This window comes from Podarcis bocagei (assembly GCF_964188305.1).
Source record: "Podarcis bocagei genome assembly, chromosome: 3".
NCBI classification, from domain to species: domain Eukaryota; kingdom Metazoa; phylum Chordata; class Lepidosauria; order Squamata; family Lacertidae; genus Podarcis; species Podarcis bocagei.
In genome coordinates this window covers 14,977,580-14,993,839 of record NC_138127.1, presented here as the reverse complement: position 1 = coordinate 14,993,839, position 16,260 = coordinate 14,977,580, and the positions used below count along the sequence as shown (strand labels likewise).

At 48.9% G+C, this 16,260-nt stretch overlaps 1 protein-coding gene across 4 annotated transcripts in view; it reads right to left on the bottom strand.

The window, feature by feature from the left end:
• Nucleotides 1–69: 69 nt before the first annotated feature.
• The window catches only part of ATP6V1C2 (ATPase H+ transporting V1 subunit C2), a 31,144-nt gene continuing 14,953 nt past the window's right edge, over nucleotides 70–16,260 (bottom strand). For all 4 annotated transcript variants that reach the window (XM_081189181.1, XM_081189179.1, XM_081189182.1 and 1 more), the window contains 8 exons: nucleotides 16,020–16,111; nucleotides 14,813–14,911; nucleotides 13,555–13,623; nucleotides 5,494–5,586; nucleotides 3,600–3,693; nucleotides 2,258–2,355; nucleotides 1,563–1,692; nucleotides 70–1,369 (listed from right to left, as the gene is read on the bottom strand). In XM_081189181.1, the coding sequence (XP_081045307.1) occupies nucleotides 1,274–1,369; nucleotides 1,563–1,692; nucleotides 2,258–2,355; nucleotides 3,600–3,693; nucleotides 5,494–5,586; nucleotides 13,555–13,623; nucleotides 14,813–14,911; nucleotides 16,020–16,111 (771 nt within the window). In that variant the 3' untranslated portion in view covers nucleotides 70–1,273. The remainder of the gene's footprint in view (nucleotides 1,370–1,562; nucleotides 1,693–2,257; nucleotides 2,356–3,599; nucleotides 3,694–5,493; nucleotides 5,587–13,554; nucleotides 13,624–14,812; nucleotides 14,912–16,019; nucleotides 16,112–16,260) is intronic.

Below are 16,260 nucleotides of genomic sequence, written 5' to 3'. Positions count from 1 at the left end.
ATACTTCAGTTTCATCTCACCTTTTTGGAGCCTTACAGGTTTACAGAAGCACCATATTGCTTGAGGGTGTCCTGGGGGGAATGTCTGTTGCAGGCATAACTCTTAATGGATGTTACTTGGAGTTGGAATCTTCTAGGAGTAATGTTGCATTGATGCTGGTGATACGGAAAAGGAGCTGATCTGCAGTGACTGCTCAACAGTTATTTCACAGGAAGAAAAGGTTTCCTAATACAGCATTCCTATTGTCTGATACAGAACCAGGTAATCCAGGTTAATTTGATGTACAGTGTTTGGCTTTTTTATCCCCCTCAGAGGGGTTGTGCAAAGAAATCTAGGTTTCCAGTATTAAACAAATGTTTCCTTCCGCAAGAAGTACAGAACTTCCCGGTAAGAAATACTTGACAGCCTTTCTAGAGAGAGCTATCTCTTTTGTGTATTATTTCTGCCAATTACCCTTTGAGAAGTTTATTAACGTCAATATTGCCACTCTTAAATTATGTACAGACTTAATTGTTACCTTGAGGTTGCTATAGTATGTGTTACAAATTTACTTCGACTTAGGGATTAATCTTGAACTTGTTTGTAAGAGGGGGACACATATACTCTGCCCTTGTCAGAGAAACTACTTCCACCAAACTTGTCAAAATGGATTAGATTTTCCAGCACTGTATTTTATTAATCTATTGCCAGCCAAGTTTCTCCTTTTCACCACACATTAGATTAGTGGAGGGATTAAGTATCTTATTTATTGCAAGTCCTACATTGAAACAGCTCACCCATCCCCAAAATTAAGAATCTGATCTACTTTCATGCAAGAGTTTGTACCTTTGACTGATTCCAAATGTTACAGATTTAAGGAGTACTTTTATCATCTTAACCATCAGATACCGCTTGATTTTTATTTAAAATCCTGGTTCAGAACTTTAATTTACAAAAAAAGAATAAATACAACTGTAACACAACTGCCTTGTGAAGCATGTTTTCTAACATGATCAGAAGAGGCTCCAGAATCTTAATACTTTCAAAATGGAAGAGGGCAAAATTACTGTATCTGTAAAAGCAGGCAAAGCCTGGGAACTACAAATGAATACTTGCTTACAGTTATTTAATCCTCCTGCATGAAAAAAGGCGCCTATCGCACGGTCCCCTCAGAACTTGGGTTCTTAAAAAAGCAGCTTGGAGTGGAGGTGCTTGCCACATCAGTTTCATTGTTCGTGAACCACCAAATCCTAAAATGCTGGAGGACAAATGATGCTCCCAAGTCAGGCAATTATTAGCTGCACTCAAGAATACTGAGGTCAATCTTGAAATAGACATAAGGATAGTAGTCTTGATTGCCTAGTTGCAAGCCAGGAATGTCCATAGAAGTCTGGGGAGAAAGATTCAACAATGTAACTAGTGCCAAACTGCCCAGGTAGGTACATTAGGGGTTAGGTGAGAATGAGATTATACTGCAAGTTGGAAGGGATCCTAGGGGTCATCTAGTCCACCCCCCACCCCACCCCGTTTTTGTGATTCGCTCACAGAGCAGAAACGGCACTTTTCATTCAGTAGACACTTACATCCATTATGCTGGCTGCTGCTACTTCATCCAGATGTTTGAAGACTGCATTAAGGACGTCTCTCAGTCTCTTTGTGGACTTCTTGTTGGGCTGAATTAGCATTGCTTGGAAATTCACTGGTAGGCCATACCTTTATAAATGGAAAGAAATGTGGTAAACTGTCAAGCAGATAACTTGATACAACTATTTTGAAAAGTGGGGGAAGGTAGTTAACTGCAAATCATGCAGTGATCCACCAGTAGATCAGAAAGGGTTTATGGTTATCAGTTGTGGTGTATCAGTAATAAATGGGGGACAGGACCCTTTCCAAATTAAAAGCCTGGGGGGAAACGAGGAGTTAATATTTCCATAAAATGACTGAGTGTTCAATTCCCTCTCTGTTCCTTAAGTCTGTCTTGGCTCCCCAGAGCCACTGGTTTTCACTTGGCTTCAGCCAATGGCATCTGAAGGCTTTAATGATAATAATAAAGAGATGCCACAAATCTGGTCTACTTCCGCTATTTCTGTTGACTTTTTTACTGGCTGGAGCAACCCGGCCAGATGGGCAGGGTATAAATAAAAATAATAATACTATTACTGATTATGGAACAAGCTACCTGTTTCTAGTTTTGTATGCGTGGTCCTTTTTGTGTTATGGGTGGAGTCCCTGAGAGTGCTACCTGTTTCAATGCAGAAAGTTTTCAAGTGCAACCTACCTGAGGACAGATTCTGAGAAAACTCTGAGAGCCTTTATGTGAATCCAGGCCACAAATGATTCACTGAAGTTCACCTTTAACCAACGTAGTAGTGGACCCTTTGAGAGGAAAAACAAAAGCGGCACACCGTACTTAGATTTGTTTAGAGACACACTGTAATATTTTCAAGACACCCACCTAACTCTGCTATGGGGATCTGTATGGCTTAAGTCACCACATTACTGTCCATAGAAACTGTACTTCTTTATGCAATATATTGATATACCTAATAGGGGACAGTCCTCTCGTCCCTGCAAATGCCCTTGTTCTATAACTAGGTCAGGTAAAATGGAAGAATGTGAATGGTAGCAATTTGTCATGAATTTAGTTTATCATGATGGGGGGGGGGTTATGGATTTGCTTCCTAAAACGTGTGGGGAGGCTGTGGCATTTAGGTGTGGAACTAGAAGCTCCCATCATTCCTGTCCACTGGCATGAGTGTTGGCATCTTAACAACTGCAGGGCCACAAATTTCTTAGGGCCCTGGCCTAAGGCCTAAACATATATTGGACGGCTTCTGAATGCTAGCAACCTTCTCCATGTATTGTTGCAAGAGCAGGGCTTCACTTGGAGGTATTTGTTCCACTTCTAGGAAGGAGAAGTACCCCTGCCTTGAATCAATTGAATATAATGATGGAGGCGCTGTCTTGCTCCTGCTTTAAATTAAATAAGTGCTCCTATGGTTGAATGTTAGGAAGCCTTTCAGCAACAACCAAAGGGAATGAAATGGCCTCTCAATATTATTCAGCCTATTTGTGAGCAGAGGGAAGAATCATTTCACCACATTTCTCCTGAGGAAATATCTGCCCAGGATTAGCAGTAGCATAGGTTCTCATTTTACCCTAAATTTCACATTTTCTCAACAACAACAAAAAACAGAGAAATTTTAGCTCAGCTCCAGCCTAGTCATGATGGGTGGGAGGAACTGTGTCATCTATCACCAGTGAATTCACAGGAACTACCAACAAGTAGGTGTGATGCTAGTGGAACCAACATCACACACAGTGCTTAAGACAGTAACTGATGAACTAGTGAAGGAAAAGGAGGGAACCAGAACACAGCTCAGAGAGTTGTGGGAAATGTGCTGTCAAAATCATTATATTGTGGAAAGACATGCAGTTAACTGCACAATTGTTTCACTGAAAATACCACCACCATACACTTAGGGTATTCAATTGGCATGAGAGTTGTCGTCCTTGGGTAATATAGGAAGGTCTCTTCAATCATTGTATCTCTAACCTACGACCTAGAAACCCGTACTTAAGAGAAAAGACAGGCGTGTGAACTTAATTTGTGTACTCACATACTGTTGCTTCTTATCAGAAGCCAACTTCCTCATTTCTTCCTTTTCGCATTTCAGCTCTTTCTCATCGTAATAAAATTCCCGCACCATGAACCTTGAAGCAAATAGCAAATGAGAATAGATTGGGATTCAGAAGGCTCTGTCTTATTGAAACCTCTGCATTCTGTTTGCCTGCCTTGCCTGCGTTTTTAAGCTGTGCAACATGTCAAAAATTACGAATTAAAAAGCTATGCCAAGCCATGTTGGCGCAGCAGGTCCTCTTAAGCAGGCAAGTCACGTCAGACCTATCACAAAAGCTTTCCAGGAGCTCTTGCAATTAGCATGCATTTCTTTCTCTGCTCTAATGGGTCTGTACACCCACAAGGATGCATCAGAAGAGGGGAAACTGACTTCTTCAGAAAACTCAGCATGGCTTTAACTTCACAACAGCTCTGTGAGGTTCACGCTCTACTAAATTCCTAGCCACGTGTACTCAGAAATAACTTGCCTTGAATTCAGTGGGGCTTACAGCCAGGTACGTGGGGTTCTAATTGCACCCTTTAGGTACAATTCGAACACACCTCACTAGAGAGCACACTCCACTGAACACAGTGGGACTTAATTCTGAGTAGGCACACATAGGATTGCATTATAACTAGAACTGAAATGAATAAATGTAATACACAGTGGCCTCTGCCATCAGGGGGACCAAAGGCAACTGACCCCTGCTTTCAGGAAGGACAGCATGATAAGGGTGGAGACCACCCTAGTTCTAACCAAAGGAGGAGCAACCTGCCTCCTTCCTGCCTTTCCAAGTGATTTTCCTTTAGTGGCCTGTTTTTTTAGATGGGGAATGTGTTCTAATTAATTGTAGCACGCTCTGGAAGCCATTTTTGGCTCAAAAGAGTGGGGCGAAAAGTACTTTTAACAAAACAAGACCCTGGATAGGTGCAACTGATTTTTTTCCATTGGTTCCTTAGAACTTAGAATGGAGTCACTGATTGTACAGTCTCATACAAAATTTGGCTGGTAAATTGCCATAGGGCACATTGATTCTACCGTACTTGGAAGTGACATAGAAACAGTTTTACTCCATGATTTCTTGCCTTTCCAGAATTCCGTAAATCTGTGTAAATACTGAAATTTTTTTGATCAACATCTTTACCCCCTTGCAGAGCTACAGCTCCTAATGTTCCTTGATTGCGAGCTATAGCATTTTAATACACTTTCATGTGTTAGCCTAAACACATTTGTTACAAACTTCCTATTTATGCAATACAAATATACTTTGTTAGAATGAGTTAGGTTTTTCTCCTTTCTACCCCCAACCATTATTTGTACCTACATACAATTAATATCATTTATGAAAAGCAATTAAACAGATTTGAAACTAGTTAAGCAAAGAATTCAGAAGGACTCATGTACCGTATTTTTCGTCCTATAGGGCGCACCGGCCCATAGGACGCAGCTCGTTTTTTTGGGGGGGGGGAGATGAATAAAATAAAATTATTTCCCCCCCAGCCACGGCTACCGCCCCAAGCCTTGCGCACACCTGCCCGAAGCACGGGGCGCCCTCCAGAGGGCGCCCCGTGCTTTGGGCTGCAGGCTGCCTCCCGCAAGCCTTGTGAGCCCGCGGGAACTACCGCCGGGCTAGCAAGGCTTGCGGATAGCTTCCTGAAGCCCGGAGAGCGAGAGGGGTCGGTGCGCACCGATGCCTCTCGCTCTCCAGGCTTCAGCGAAAGCCTGCATTCGCCCCATAGGGTGCACACACATTTCCCCTTCATTTTTGGAGGGGAAAATGTGCGTCCTATGGGGCGAAAGATATGGTAATTATTAAGCATGCATGTTCCTAGCTTCTGTCCAATAAGGCTAAGCATTCTGACTTATGGCATTACGAATGAAAAGTTGTCAGTACTTGTTCTCTCTTGCTTTGGCTTTAAAGTCATCAATCACTTTTCGGAACAGTGTTACTGTGAAGAGTCCTCCCTCTGCATCTTCAGTAATCATCCTGTGCAAAAAAGAAAACTTTCATTTCTTTGTTGAAAAAATTATTCTGCCATTTTACACTCGGCACCCAGAAGAGCCAATAACGACAAAAATATCTTCTTATGAGCAGAGCTGGCTCTTAATTAGGGCACACTACAGGCATTTTATGTTATTTATATGCCTATTTCAACTTTCATTCTTCTTGAGATCAGGAGCATACTAAACAGACACGTATCACATTAAGCAAAGCATCACTAGAGCAAGGGACACTAATAAGAGAAAAACAAGCAGCTGTCAAAGGCCTTGGAGGAGGCGATAGCACAATGCCCTGTTGCCACCTAATTCCAGTCTTATCTTCACGAGTGAACTGAGGGTGCCTCCAGTCCGTGTATTTTGCAGAGGGATTAGAGTATACCAGAACTTTAGGTTTGGCTGTTTAAAGTGGATTAAAGAAAACTGCCACCCTAGCGCAACAAACCCACTTCAAAAAAACAAACAAACCCAAAAACAAGCAAGTAAGCAAGCAAGCACCAGCAGACTTTTGTGGCTTGGAAAGTGATGCAGAAATGCATTGAACCAAGTGGGAGAAGTGAATTAATTTGATTAATGAGAAGGTGTGAAAACACAGCACAAGCAAATCAGGATAAAAAAAACAAGTAGGGGACGGGCTCCTACTGACTGGAGCCTATAGGAGAAGGGATAAAAAGGTAAAGGGGCCCCTGACCATTAGGTCCAGTCGTGGCCGACTCAGGGGTTGAGGCACTCATCTCGCTTTATTGGCCGGGGGAGCAGGCGTACAGCTTATGGGTCATGTGGCCAGCATGACTAAGCCGCTTCTGGCGAACCAGAGCAGCGCACAGAAACGCCGTTTACCTTCCCGCTGGAGCGGTACTGTCAGGGGTTCAGGAGCAGAGGCAAGGGCAAGGGAGGAAACAGAGAGCGAGGGGGAGGAGGCAGAAGAAAAGATGAGTGATGACGACGACCCGAGATCTCCGAGTCTTTCCAGTGAATCAGAAGATTCACAGAAAGGAGCACCAGTGGTCAGGGCAAGGGGGGAGCCTAGGGGGACACCCCAGGAAGATAGAGCCAGAGGGGACTCAGAGGAGAGCAGTTGGAAATCGGGACCAGCGTCACAGCCAGAGAGCAGGGAAGAGGAGGAGCGCCAGAGATCAAGCGCTGGCAGCTCGCAACAGGGGGGAGGGCACGAGTCAGGAGTGGCCACACCTCCATCGGGGAGCGAAGAAACGGTCAGACGGAAAGTGGAAGGTTGGGCGCGCGCGCCAAGTTCAAATGCACAGGAAAGTGACGCAGTAGGCAGCCAGGAAAGGGAGCCAGGTCCTAAAGCCCGGCGCAAGGAGACAGGGAGTTCCGGGGGGTCGGCGTCAGAAGAATCCCGGAAGGAAGAGACCCCGGGGGGCAGAGGGACCCAGAGGAGAGCAGTCAGGCGGAAAAGGTGGAGCAGGGCTAGGATATTAAGTTGGTGCACAAGGGGCGGAGACTCAGACGGAGCTTCGCCGATCTAGCCATTAGACGTAGAGTTGCACGCAGCAGCTTGGGAATGGAAACTGTAACTCAATAAAGACTTTTACTTAATGACCGCTGGCTAGCGTGATCCTCTGTGAGCTAGGATCTTGAAGCAGCTCTGACAGTAAGCTCCGTCTCCAAAATTGTGGGCATCTACAGCCTCGAGGAGAGGAGAGAAGCAGGTGCCCACTAGCTAGCTCACGAACGGCAGACAACATGACGGCTGAGCAGCAGATAGAGGAACTCAGAAAAGCAGTGTCACAACTGAATGCCGAGGCTCTCGCATCCAGGAAGAGAGAGGAGGAGGCAGCTGCCGCCTGCAGGGATCTCCAGGTCAGGTTGGACATGCTTACGAAGCACGGGCAACTGACACCCAGACAGGAGGGAATTGGGTTGGCGAGACGAACAGGCGGTCTGGTCTCTCACTTCGATGGGAACCTGCAGCAGTACCCCAACTTTAGAGCAGATGTAATGTGCGCACTGGAACTGCTGAAAAAAGACTTTAGAGATGAGCAAGAGAAAGTGGGGTTCATCATGTCCCATTTGCATGGGGAAGCTAAAGCATGGCTGCGCAATTTGTGGAGGGATAAGGATCCGGCGCTCCAAAATGCGGATGCCTTTATTAAAGCGATGGATGGGTGTTTCTTATCAAGCATTGACGTGGATCTTGCTCGGCAGCAGATACATGGACTGAAACAAGGGAGGGCCAGCGTAAGGCAGTATCATGCCCGCTTTTTCGCTTTGGTCAGTGCTCTGGAATGGGACAGGGATTCGGCTCCTGTAAGAGACCTGTTTTGGGAGGGATTGCACGGCTCTGTTAAAGATGAAATTGCGAGGGGGGAGAGACCCCGGACCACGCAGGAGATCGTTCAGAGGGCGCTAGCCGTGGGGGTGCGGCTGGAAGAACGTCCGTGGAGCAGGGACGAGGGGCGTGGAGGGCGCGAACCAGCCAGGGGCTCCTCCTTCCTTCCCAGAGAAGCAGCGCGTGCGCAATCCACGCCTCCGCCAGGAGGAGGAGTGGAACCTATGGAGGTTGGAAGTGCAAGGGCTCAATCAGCAGCCAGAGCCCTAGCACCGACAACAGTGAAAGCGAAGCCTCCTAGAGGGAACAGGAAGTGTTACATCTGCGAGGATCCAGGGCATATGGCGAAAGAGTGTCCCCGGAGGCTCCACAAGCACACTGCAGCCTCAGCAATGGTAACTGCAGCAACGCAACAAGGAGGACCACAGCAGGGAAACGACGATGTCTGGCTGGAGGAAGAGGCAATGGGGCCCAGCCAGACGTGTCAGTGAAGAAGTCCCCAGAGATTTCACAGCCCATGGACCCCCTCCCGCCCAAACCAGTAGTGAGGCTCACCGCATCACTCCAGCTGCCCAATGGAATCACCATGGACATGCCGCTCACCATTGACTCGGGAAGCAATGCAGACTTTATAGGGCAAGACTTTGTAGACCGGCACGCTATACAGTTGCTGCCGGCCACGCTGCCCCTGCAGGTGGTCACGGTGGATGGCAGGGAGCTGCTAGGGGGGCAAGTGGTGAAGCAGACGCCACCAATGGTGATGCGCCTTGGGAATCACAAGGAAATCATCAGCTTCAACGTCACTCAACTATCGGACACGCCCATTGTATTGGGCATGAGTTGGCTGGACAAGCACAGCCCAACGCTGGCTTGGTACCAGAGGCAGCTGACCTTCGGCTCTTCCTTTTGTGCTGAACACTGCATCGTCCCCCGGCAGGAAGGAGAGGAAGAGGAGACACAGCTGCTGCTAGGCACGCTGCAAGCGATTCCCCACAAGTACGCAGAATTTTTGGAGGTTTTCTGCGAGAAGGAGGCAGACAGGCTACCCCCCCCACAGACCATATGACTGCAAAATTGACCTGCTGCCGGGGGCGGCGCTGCCTAAAGGGAAGCTGTATTCCATGTCTGAGGACGAACTGCAGGAACTCAAAGAGTTCATAGATCATAATTTGGAGCGCGGTTTCATCCGGGAGTCCAAGGCAGCGGGGGGCAGTCCTGTATTCTTTGTTAAGAAGCGGGACACGCCCCAAAAAAGACTTGTGGTGGACTATCGCATCTTAAACAGTGTGACCAAGCCATCGGACTTCCCCATGCCCCGAATCGACGACCTCCTCGCAAAGGTACGGAAGGGCAGCGTGTTCACCAAGTTAGACCTGCGAGGGGCGTACAACCTCATTCGCATGCGGGAAGGGGATGAGTGGAAGACAGCCATGTTCACGCCGCTGGGCACCTACGAATATAGAGTTATGCCTTTTGGATTGCAAAATGGCTCCCACGTTTTTCAAGCGTTCATGCATCACGTGTTGGCGGGGCTCCTCTACAAGACGTGCGTCTGTTTCTTGGATGACATCCTGATCTTTTCGGAATCGCAGCAGGAGCATGACAGACACGTCAAAGAAGTGCTAAGCAGGCTACAGCAGCATAGGCTCTACGCCAAGCTGGAGAAGTGCCAATTCGACGTGACGGAGGTGGATTTTCTGGGCTACAAGTTGTCTGACAAGGGGCTCGCCATGGACAGCGCCAAGGTTCGAGCGGTGTTGGACTGGAAGAGCCCACGCAACCGGAAGGAGGTCCAACGGTTTGTCGGCTTCGCGAACTTCTATCGCAAGTTTATCAAAGGCTTCGCTATGCAGACAGCGGCCATCACGGACACGCTTAGCTCCAAAAAAAAGAAGTTCATCTGGACAGAGCAGGCGGAGCAGTCCTTTCAGGCACTCAAGCGTCTCTCCGCGTCGGAAGAGCAGCTGCTGCATGTCGACCCCAGCAGGCCGATGAGGGTGGAGACAGACGCCTCGGACAGAGCCGTGGGAGCAGTCCTGCTGCAGAAAGACCCGCAGGGGGTTTGGCGGCCGGGAGCGTTTTACTCCAGGAAGCTCAGCAAGTCCGAACAGAACTACACCATCTGGGACAGGGAGTTGCTGGCCATTCATGCAGCATTCAAAGCATGGAGGCACTTCCTGATCGGCGCCAAGCACACGGTGCAGGTCTGCACGGACCACAAGAATCTGGAGCACTGGCGCACGGCACAGTTCCTGAACCAAAGGCAGATACGTTGGGCTGAGTTCTTTGCGAACTTTAACTTCCGAATAGAGTATGTCCCGGGGGACACCAACATCATGGCGGACGCTCTCTCTCGTAAGCCACAATATCTGGAGGACGCCAAGCCAGCGGCCGCCATGCACATCTTCGCACCAACAGTGTGGGCGTGCGCTGCGGCAACAGTGGACCTGGAGGCGGTGCGGCGAGCATTGCAGGATGACTCCTTCGCGCAAGCGAAGATGGCAGAGGTGCACAGGGGCACGGCAGCGACCGACGAGTTCCAGCTGAGAGATGGATTGCTCATCCGTAAAGGGGCCATCTACGTGCCGGGAGACGAACTTCGCGCCAAGGTACTGCAGCAGCTGCACGACGCGCCCACTGCCGGGCACTTTGGCAAGGAGAAGACGGTGGAATTAGTCGCCAGGGACTTCTGGTGGCCCGGAATGAGAGGGGAGGTCGCGGACTACGTGGCGAGGTGTGACACCTGCCAGAGGGCCAAACCGGTGCACAAACCACCGGCCGGACTGTTGGAACCGCTGCAAACTCCGGTCGAACCATGGGAGAGGGTGGCCCTGGACTTTGTCACGGATCTGCCCAGCTCGAGGGGCAAGACGGCCGTGCTGGTGGTGGTGGACTTGTTCTCCAAGATGGCACATTTCATTCCGTGTGCCAAGGTGGCCACGGCGGAGCAAACCGCCAAACTGTTCATAGACCACGTGTTCAAGGTTCACGGTCTGCCACGGTCTATTCTGTCCGACCGGGGGCGGCAGTTCATCTCGAATTTCTGGCAGAAGCTGATGGGCTTCCTGAACGTCAAGATCAACCTGGCGTCGGCGAGACACCCGCAGACCAACGGGCAGGCGGAGCGGGTCAATGCCATCATGCAGCAGTACCTGAGATGTTATGCGAATCAACAGCCTGCGACGTGGGTGGATTACCTGCCGCTCGCCGAGTTTGCCTACAACAACACGAAGCACGTGTCCACGGGGATCACGCCGTTCTTCGCTAACAACGGGAGGCACCCCAGAACCTTCCCGGGACTGGAAAGGATGGGGGAGGGGGAGCCGCAGACAGCAGATGCGTTCGCGTCGGAGTTGCAGGAGGTCCACGATCAGCTGCGGCGACACCTGGAGCTGGCCAAACATGCATACAAGGTGCAAGCGGACAAACACAGAAGGGTTGGCGAAGAGATCCATGTGGGAGACTGGGTCTGGTTAGCAGCCCACGCAGTGCCGGCCAGGTCGTTGGCCAAGAAGAAGCTGGGGCATAAGCAACTGGGGCCCTACCAAGTCGAAGAGCAGGTCAACCCGGTGGCTTTCAGGCTGGCGCTTCCGGAGGGTTCCAGAATGCATCCGGTGTTCCACAGATCGGTGCTCACCCCCTACAAGGCACCGCACAGGTTTCAGGAACCCGGAACGGCACCGAGTCCGCTCAGAGAAGGAACCGGGCACGCGGGAGTGGCACAGAAGGAACGCATCAACGAAGTCACGGAGATTTTGGACTCCAGATGGGGGGAAGAAGGGGTAGAATACCTTCTCGCCAAGGAGGGCACCCCGGCCAGTGCGAACAGCTGGGTGCCGGGCTACGCCTTGGACGAACCTCTGCTCAAAGACGAGTTTCATGCCCTCTTCCCACATAGACCAATGCCAGCAGAATTTTTCGACGACTGGCTTTTCACGCCAACGCTTTCTGCCAGCACGTTCCGGGGGTTCGACTCGGACGAGGACCCGATACGAGACGCCCGCTCCCCGGAGGGGTCACCCTCGGGATCTGCCTCAGAACCCTTGTATTGGTGGGACGATAGACCAGAGGAGCAGTGGCGCAGGAAGTGGCAGGAAGGTCCAGGACGAGCAACGCCGCCAGGAGGAAGTGAGGGAGAGACGGACATGGACGTTTTCGGGGACGACCCTGGTTTCGAGCACGGCGGCACAGAGATGGAAGCGGAGGTGACCGTCGTCGACGAGAGCAGGGAGGCAGAACCGGGAGACTTCAGATGGAGGCCCGCCACGGGAAGCGAACTGTATCCGACGTTCGTCCCTCTGACACAGCAGCACCCAGTTCCCGCACCGGAAGGAGGGGAGGGGGGAACGGGGGGCTTCGAGGGGGGGATGGATGTCAGGGGTTCAGGAGCAGAGGCAAGGGCAAGGGAGGAAACAGAGAGCGAGGGGGAGGAGGCAGAAGAAAAGATGAGTGATGACGACGACCCGAGATCTCCGAGTCTTTCCAGTGAATCGGAAGATTCACAGAAAGGAGCACCAGTGGTCAGGGCAAGGGGGGAGCCTAGGGGGACACCCCAGGAAGATAGAGCCAGAGGGGACTCAGAGGAGAGCAGTTGGAAATCGGGACCAGCGTCACAGCCAGAGAGCAGGGAAGAGGAGGAGCGCCAGAGATCAAGCGCTGGCAGCTCGCAACAGGGGGGAGGGCACGAGTCAGGAGTGGCCACACCTCCATCGGGGAGCGAAGAAACGGTCAGACGGAAAGTGGAAGGTTGGGCGCGCGCGCCAAGTTCAAATGCACAGGAAAGTGACGCAGTAGGCAGCCAGGAAAGGGAGCCAGGTCCTAAAGGAGACAGGGAGACAGGGAGTTCCGGGGGGTCGGCGTCAGAAGAATCCCGGAAGGAAGAGACCCCGGGGGGCAGAGGGACCCAGAGGAGAGCAGTCAGGCGGAAAAGGTGGAGCAGGGCTAGGATATTAAGTTGGTGCACAAGGGGCGGAGACTCAGACGGAGCTTCGCCGATCTAGCCATTAGACGTAGAGTTGCACGCAGCAGCTTGGGAATGGAAACTGTAACTCAATAAAGACTTTTACTTAATGACCGCTGGCTAGCGTGATCCTCTGTGAGCTAGGATCTTGAAGCAGCTCTGACAGGTACCTATTTATCTACTTGCACTTTGATGTGCTTTCAAACTGCTAGGTTGGCAGGAGCAGGGACCAAGGAACGGGAGCTCACCCCGTCGCAGGGATTCGAACCGCCAACCTTCCAAATGGCAACCCCTAGGCTCTGTGGTTAAACCCACAGCGCAACCCGCGTCTCACAGGAGAAGGGATATGTACAAGAAATAACACACCCACCAGAAAAATCCAAAGACAGTCACTCATCTACAAACCCCTCACTATTTTTCTTTTGTTTGTGCCAGGGAAGTACCCTCCCAAGACCAGAGTGTGCTCTGCTCCGTGCCGGGAGGAAGCTGCCCAGCAAAACCAGTTTAGCATCGCTTCCTCCCAGCACAGAGCCCGTCGCCCACTGCTGCTGCACAGCGAACCCATACTCGGCATATAAGACGACCCCTGACTTTTTAGAGGATTTTCCGGGGTTAAAAAGTCGTCTTATACGTCAGAATCTATAGTATGAGGAGAAGGCTTAAGATAAAGCTGACCAGAGGAATTAGCCAGAAATCTCACTTACTTCGTAGAGCGAGGAACCACCATATCAGAGAGAGATTCATACGTTTTTTGCCATTGTACATAGCTTGATCTGAAACGAGAAAGATTAAATTTTATACGGTAGCATCTGCATGAACGAAAAAGTGACTTTTAGTACAAAATTGTATGACGGGCTGCCTTGCTCATAGTAACAACATTGGAACCTCAAGCCTTACGTATCTTACCTAGTATTATATATTGGGTCCAAATTCAAGACAGGGTCCTTATGTTTAGCATGCTTGGAATTCATTGAGTGTTAACACTTTCATGCAAGACTGATGAATGGGAAACCAGCTACCATCTGGGGTTAGACCCGGAGTCAACACGCTGGCCTGGCTTACATCTCCAAAACCAGGGAGGATCAGGATAGTGAGGTCTAGCTCTTGCCATAAGCAGGAAAAAGCAGGAAGGGAGGGTTGCCACAGTCCATCACAATTCTGTCTCCTTTTCCAGGGTCCAGAGGTCGTATCATTTTGTATAGGGATTCTGCAGGTGTGCTGTCCACCCCACTGCCTAAACAGTATCTCTGCCTAAGCTGACAGGAGTTGGTCTCAAGAGCTGTTAGAAACCGCAGCATTTATTGTCTAAGGAGATGGGGCATCGCCATTCGCACAGGTGCCCCTTTAGCCTGAGCGATAGCAAATTTAATAGACCTTGTGACATCCATGGGCTTTTCCCAATTGATATCTGCCCACCCATCACCCACCGCTTTTCAACGCCTACATGAAACCATAGAGTAAAGGTGTTTGGAATTACGGGCTGATATACTGACAACACCCAGTTCTATTTCTCATTTTTTAGCACCGTTTTACACGCATGTGGGAGCACTGTATGTTTGCTGCTTTGAGTTTAAATTCTACAACCACCTTTTATCTTCAAGAATTAAAACATTGAAACAAACAAATCCTGGTTTCCATCTGCTCAGGGTCTCTCTCTCTCTCACTGCATTCACATTTTAAATCCAAAATGCTTACATGAATTAGTTCAGGGCAGTGGCTATGAGACTGAGCAGTGAACCATACAACCCTGCTTCAAACAGGTCTTTGTCATGAACTCTCCAGGTGGCTAGTTTCTACTTTCTTCTCTCAACTTCATATCTGCAAAATGAGGATGGCAGTCCTAGAGGCCTTCCTTGCGAGGGTTGCTGAGATAATGCAATATCGTATGTACTTTAATTTCTCTATAAACATGCTGAGTGTTAAGACACTGAGCCTGCTGCGGATGGACTTGATTTATCTTACTTGGGAACTACAACAAGGAGAGTGATGAGATACTCTGAATTCAACACAAAGTCTTCTTTGTTCACGATATCCGTTAGCGTACGTGTCAAAAGATTTCCCCTAAGAGAAGACACAAAAGCCAAAAATGATGAGATTTGTGCTTTTACTGCTCATTCTTTACAAATTTTTTACTAGTGACAGTGGCGTTCGTTGTCTCAGCACTAGAAAAGGAGCCACTGGTTTGAGTTCTGGGGAAGGAAATGTTTTCTTGACTTCAGAACACACTGTGCCCCCATGCCTCCCCACAACTTAAGATCAAATTATGGTTGCTTTGTAGGTTTGGAAAAATTGGGCTCCCTTCAACTTCCCCAAAGCTTGCATTTACTCTTGCTGTTCACCATTCCTTGAAATGTATTTAACCTGAGTCTAGATGGTTTTGTATTATCTATCCAATTTGTATCCTGCTTTCCCACTGTGGCGTTTGCCCTCCTAGGTGTGTGACATCATACTGGGTTCATAAGGAAAGGGTTAACTAATTGTAAAATGACTAACCAACGGGAACCCAGGGGGCAGAGTTAACTGTGTGTAAGGTTTAAGCACAGAGGTTTTTTTGGAGACAGTTATAGTTAGGGTGGTTGAGAAGACAGTCTGAAGTTAGAAGAGACAGATAAGTCAAGTCTGTGGGTTGGGTTAGTCTGGTGTGTGTGAGAGTGAGAGAATTTGTTAAGAGGAGTCAGTCAAACAGTTGAGATAATCAGTCAGAAGGTATTAGGAAGGTATAGGCCGGTAAAGAAATTAAAGTTAAGGTACTGACAGGAATATTATTGGAGAAACCATAAACTTGTTAATGTTTGTAAAATAAACTTGGGGGTTTTTTGGTTCACTTTTAACAACTGGACTCAGTGTTTTACAAGAGAATAACTGGTTGGTGGTAGCGGGGAAGCGAGCACAGTGGCGGCACAGGGATCAATAGACCGTTAAACATTTGTGGACCCTGTGTGATCTCCACACCCACTGTCAGAGCCAAATTGCCGGTCTGTAAGGCTATGTTCTAGTACAGCTAAATCCACTGACATGTTGGGGCATCATCATGGCAAGTAAATATTGCCCAATATATATTCAGATGCAGTGCATGCATGCATACACACACACACACACACACACACACACACACACACACACACGCTATACATATATAAGTATATATATATGTAAATGCTATACATACACAGTTTTCCTTTCCAGATTCTGAAGATTTCCTTTGATGTTGTTGTACACAGCTGCTCGGTTTTTCATGTCTGTTTCTATTTGTGTAATTTGCTTAATATAAAAGGAGGGGGAGAAATCCAACTGAGCAAAACTGACTCTGCATATGTTAACAGTTTTACATACCACAAATGCAAAATACTACGACAAAATGTGGATTTTATTGCTAAATTCACCAATATGGCTAGATTCCACCATCAAGC